We start from the raw sequence: 4,931 nt of genomic DNA on the forward strand, positions 1-4,931 counted from the left end.
TAATGCTTTGTGTTCTAGTCCACTCAATAATATAGCAAAGAACCAAACACGTGTTGATTACTATTATGTGGGTCCAAAACAAAAAAAATATAAATAATTCTCTAAAGAAATTTAGCACATTGATCGTAAAAAAAAAGATAGATGTTGAATAATTGTCTTATCACGGTTACGGAAGCATCTCTTGCTGCATATCATCTTTTAATCAAACTGCCAGTGATAAAAAAACACCTACCAAAGAAAATTCTTTATTTTTAAGGAACTACAGTTTCAAACAAAACGAATATAGTGAGCCGCGACATATAATCAATTAAAGTACCCTAATAATGCACCACTGTGGCTAATGGTCTTAAGCGCCATCGTCCAACGAGTCTGGTAGGCTGCATTGGACGTGCCCTTAAAGACATATACATTGATTGAACTCTTTCATTTTTTGGCATCATGCATATACAAATAATCGTTATTGTAGAAAAATATGCTTAACGATTGTAGAAAAATATGCTTAAGTGTATATTTCCACGGTGTGATGTGACATGAAACGTGGCCTTTAAACTTTTAAGTGTATATTTCTTCAGTCTGTCAATTTGTGTATCTTGCATGGTTTTAAGACCTGTTTGGAGAGCTCATAGACTAGTTTTTAGGCTTGATCTAGAGTTCTGCTAAACAAATTATTATATACTATTTCTATGAATGATTTAATTAAATGAACTAGGAGCCCAGAGGTTGACAAAACTAGTTTTTTCTTATTCACTTCCTGCACATATCAGTTCTTACATAAAATTTATCCTATATAATCACATTTAGCCACAAAATCATCTAATTTGGAAAATCACTTCTCACAAAGAACCAAAAGCATAAGAAGCTTCAAAAGAGTTTCCTTCGTAACATGTGAAATGTAGTTCAACTTTTGGCGGTGCTAAAGAGAACATGAGAACATAAGCAGGGGCGGATCCAACGGGGGGGGGGGGGGGGGGGGGGGGCTCAAGCCCCCCCTACCCATACCGGAACAGTGGAACCTTCTGTGGAGCCCCTATGAATTTTTAGGTAAAGTTTTATAGTGTAGGGGAGCTAAGATTTAAGATCGAGCAGTAGTGTTGTTCAGCCCCTGAAATATTTCCTGGATCCGCCGCTGCATATAAGGTATGCTAAAAAAACTATAATATTTTTAATAACTTATAAATAGGGTTGGGCAATTTGTTCAACAGACAATGCCACTAGTTGGGAGCTGGATCGGAGAGGGTTGTCTTGCCCCTAGGAACGGGAAGTCGTGCTTGCTTTGCCCGTCTGATTGCACCAAAAGAATTATGATGGCAATTCTCAAAATAGGTGAATAATAATATTAGTTCTAAAAAATTGTAAAATTATAGTGGCATTAATTCAAATAATCCAGTTTTTTATGCAAAAATTGCGGGAGTAGAGTTGGGGATGAGAACCTAACGCTTGATGATGGTTGGCTGGTCACGTGGCCATGTTCTGTTGCTGTCGTGGGCTAGTACAAGGTGGCAAACTGGCAATACAATAGATTGGAAACGACGCAGAGCTACTAAAGGCCTGGAACGCGAGTTCGGTGGGGTTTCGGTGCACATGCGCTGAAAACCGACGGCAGCGGCGGCATCTCCAACGGGGTTGTTCGATCTGGGTGTGAGGAGAGAAAGGTAAAAGGTATGGGTTTCTCTCCTCTTTCGTTTGAGGGCATTGAGGGCTGGTTTTTCTCAATTGAGAATAAAATTTAGGTTAAAAAAGGAATTCGGTGGAGCTCATTTTTTTCATCTAATCTTCTTTATTGTTGATTGTTAAAAGGAAAGAGAATTGAGTTTACTCAATTGGCTGGAGATACTCTTAATTTTTGTCTTCAAAAAGCTGGCCAATGCACCCAACATATTTCTCTGTTCATTTGGAACGGAGGAACGGCAAAACAGAGGAATGAAGGGAAATACAGGAAAGGAATAGGAATGTAGTCTGAAAACAGAGGATTAGAAAAACACGGAAAATGAATAGAATGAGGTGTTTGGAATGCATGAATTGTGAGCAAGGGAGTGCGGGAATTAAGAATAATAAAGAAAATATTGGAGGCACATATAGCAGGCTTAATAGACTCGACATGCGCACACGTACGTTTTAGATGGAAGGAGACTCTTACGGTAGGGTCACCTGGTCTATGGACTCAGTCCAGTTACATTCACCATACACCACCGTTCTTATCCATTCTTTGGCAGTTTGGCCCCATCGTTCTCCACGCACGAACAAAAGCCATGGCCTCATCCTCATCTAGGCAAGGAGCCAGGCGTGCAGCAAGCGAAGAAGGTGTAGCGGCTATAGGTGGCAACCGCGAATCGCTCGATGGCACGCTTGCAGCAGGCATGGAGGCTCGTCACTCGTCAGGGGTGTTCAAACTGCCGGCAGGAAATCGATCTGTTTGGTCTGTTCTTGCTTGCGAATGGCTAAATTTGTCTTGATCTTCTTGTGTTTTGATTCATATTTGCGAAGACAAGTTCGATTTCTCCGATCCGTTTTTGATTTATGTTTGCAAAAGAGGTTTTGATTTGTTGAAATTAATTTGATAGTCACATTGATTCCCGCTTCTTCTTCCGTCTTGCTACGCCTTACTCCCGTCCGTTTCACTCGCACGATAGCACGCCTCGGACTTCAGCGAAACCATTGGTTTCGACTGGATGTTCTCATTCCTGCGTTTTGTGAATCAAAACATTCCTTTCCAGAGGAATTGGGAGGCTGGTTCCTCCATTCCAAACGGTGCATGACGTCTGCAAAATAAAGGAACTCGATTCCTTTGAAAATCCTGTGTTCCAAACGACCCAACAATGATTAACTTGCAATCTGTTTGCAATATCTTACAACTTGTGATTAAAGCCAATTCAAGATCCATGTTAGTACGGTTTGAAGTTTTAAACCATTATAGTGGTGCATATTCATATGTTTGAAAATTTTCGCATGACTTGTTTAGTAGTAGCATTTTAACATAGTTTTGTCCACGTTTTTGGTCAATTTTTTTTAATATTTGTCCATGGTAATGTTTGGCTTGGTTACACCGTCATGACTCATGAACAAGCACATTTAATTACTTAAACAACAAATGATGGCATCCACTGAAATGACCGTATTAGACAACCGCTTCACAACGCTTTCTAAGTTTTTCCAAGCTCGCAAAGCGGCGGCGCGTGCTGATCGGGTCGCCGACGTGCCATCCGCGCGCGGCGCCGCCCAATATCACATGCCATGGCGTTCAATCTCTGTTCCTTTGAGACAGCTACCCACCAGCGCACTGTAGCCCGGCGAGCTAGCGCGCCGCTACTGGTCGGTGAGCTCCGTGCTGCCACGCCGCTGGACGGTGCGCGCTAGTGCTCGCTCCACCGATCCTCTCCGGACTCCGGCCATCATGAGATCGGACGCTGCTTGCCACGGTTGCACGCTCCACGCCACAATATAAGCCGCAGCGCAGCGCCACACGAGCAGCGAGCGTGTTGACGCAGGCAGCCAGTGGCAGTGGGAGTAGGAGATATCAAGACGATCGAGATGAGGGGCCTCCTGGTGCTTGCCCTGGTCGCGGCCGTCCGCGGCGCGGAGGGCGCGGGCGAGTGCGGGGCGACGCCGCCGGACAAGATGGCGCTGAAGCTGGCGCCGTGCGCGTCGGCGGCGGAGGACCCCAGCTCCGCGCCGTCCAGCCCCTGCTGCAGCGCTGTGCACAGCATCGGGAAGCAGAGCCCCAAGTGCCTGTGCGCCGTCATGCTGTCCAACACCGGCAAGAGCGCCGGGATCAAGGCCGAGGTCGCCATCACCATCACCATCCCCAAACGCTGCAACCTCGTCGACCGCCCCGTCGGCTACAAGTGCGGAGGTAATCAAGCAATCACTAAGGGCTTGTTGTCTACATTAGTTTCTTATTCCTGTTGCTGCTGGTCTTCGTTCTTCAGTCTTCACTTCTTGCTCCGATCATTTATTCTTGTGGGTATTATCAGCAGAATGCATTAACCACTGATTGCGTCTGTCTGTGATTCTTCTTTTAATTCTTTACAATGAGCGGTGAGGACTCCAGGGATTTGCTGCATGACATGTTCGAGTATTACCTAAGCGCGAGCTCAGGTGTCGTGTCCGTGTGCATAATAAACAAGACATGCGAGTACCACACGTGGAACTCAAGAACTATGATGTGTGTATCACTAGATACTAGGGCCTACTAGATACGCACTCCCTTTTCAAAAAAAAAAAAAATTGTACTCATATAGTTGTGTTCAGGGTCCAGAGATGTAGTCCTGCACTATAGTCGAAATAATATAAATCCTGTCTTTCTAGTAAGATCGATTGAGAGATAGTAGATGTTGTGCAATATAATTCATGTCTCCACCGTTTGTCAACTGAAAAGCTTGATGATTCGACTATATAAGATTTATCTTTTAGATGATGAAAAATAAGAACATGTAATACGGACATTGCAAAAGAAAACTAAGGCACGAACTATGGTTTTTAGCACAGTTGTTTTTAAAGTGACGACTAAGATGAGCTGTTGATTTAGGCTTGATGTAATTTGTATATAAGACAAAATGCAATTCTTCATCCCTCGTGAATGGCCTTTTTTTTAGAGTTTGTGGATAACGTTGAACTTTCTTTTGCGGAGTCTCGTTGCACACATTTGGTTGTGCATTACTTAGTAGCCATGGATACACTTGTAAGAATTATGGACCGGTGAGTGGTGACGCCTCATTGAGAAGGTTGAACAAAGCTGGGACTTTCTTTTTTTAAGAAGGGATGACAAAAGCTTTGCCATTATTTTTATTAGACGAAGAAAAGCAAGAGACAAGTGCTGACCCAGTTTTTTTGAATGGAAACCGAGTCAAAAAAAGCTACACACTAGGAAGAGTGCAACATTCAGTACAAACAACTTCGACCACTTCAGTACAAAAGACCGACAACTAACAACC

At 43.6% G+C, this 4,931-nt stretch overlaps 1 protein-coding gene across 1 annotated transcript; it reads left to right on the top strand.

The window, feature by feature from the left end:
* The first annotated feature begins 2,211 nt into the window (after nucleotides 1-2,211).
* On the top strand, nucleotides 2,212-4,308 carry LOC136493045 (non-specific lipid transfer protein GPI-anchored 15-like). Its single transcript, XM_066489075.1, has one exon. The coding sequence runs from the start codon at nucleotides 3,529-3,531 to the stop codon at nucleotides 3,982-3,984; it is 456 nt and encodes a 151-aa protein (XP_066345172.1). The 5' UTR covers nucleotides 2,212-3,528; the 3' UTR covers nucleotides 3,985-4,308.
* Nucleotides 4,309-4,931: the final 623 nt, after the last annotated feature.

Source organism: Miscanthus floridulus, chromosome 11 (genome assembly GCF_019320115.1).
Source record: "Miscanthus floridulus cultivar M001 chromosome 11, ASM1932011v1, whole genome shotgun sequence".
NCBI classification, from domain to species: Eukaryota; Viridiplantae; Streptophyta; class Magnoliopsida; order Poales; family Poaceae; genus Miscanthus; species Miscanthus floridulus.

What these genes read in the sequence shown, in the direction of transcription:
- LOC136493045 (XM_066489075.1), top strand. Translation starts at nt 3,529, where the DNA reads ATGAGGGGCCTCCTGGTGCTTGCCCTGGTCGCGGCCGTCCGCGGCGCG.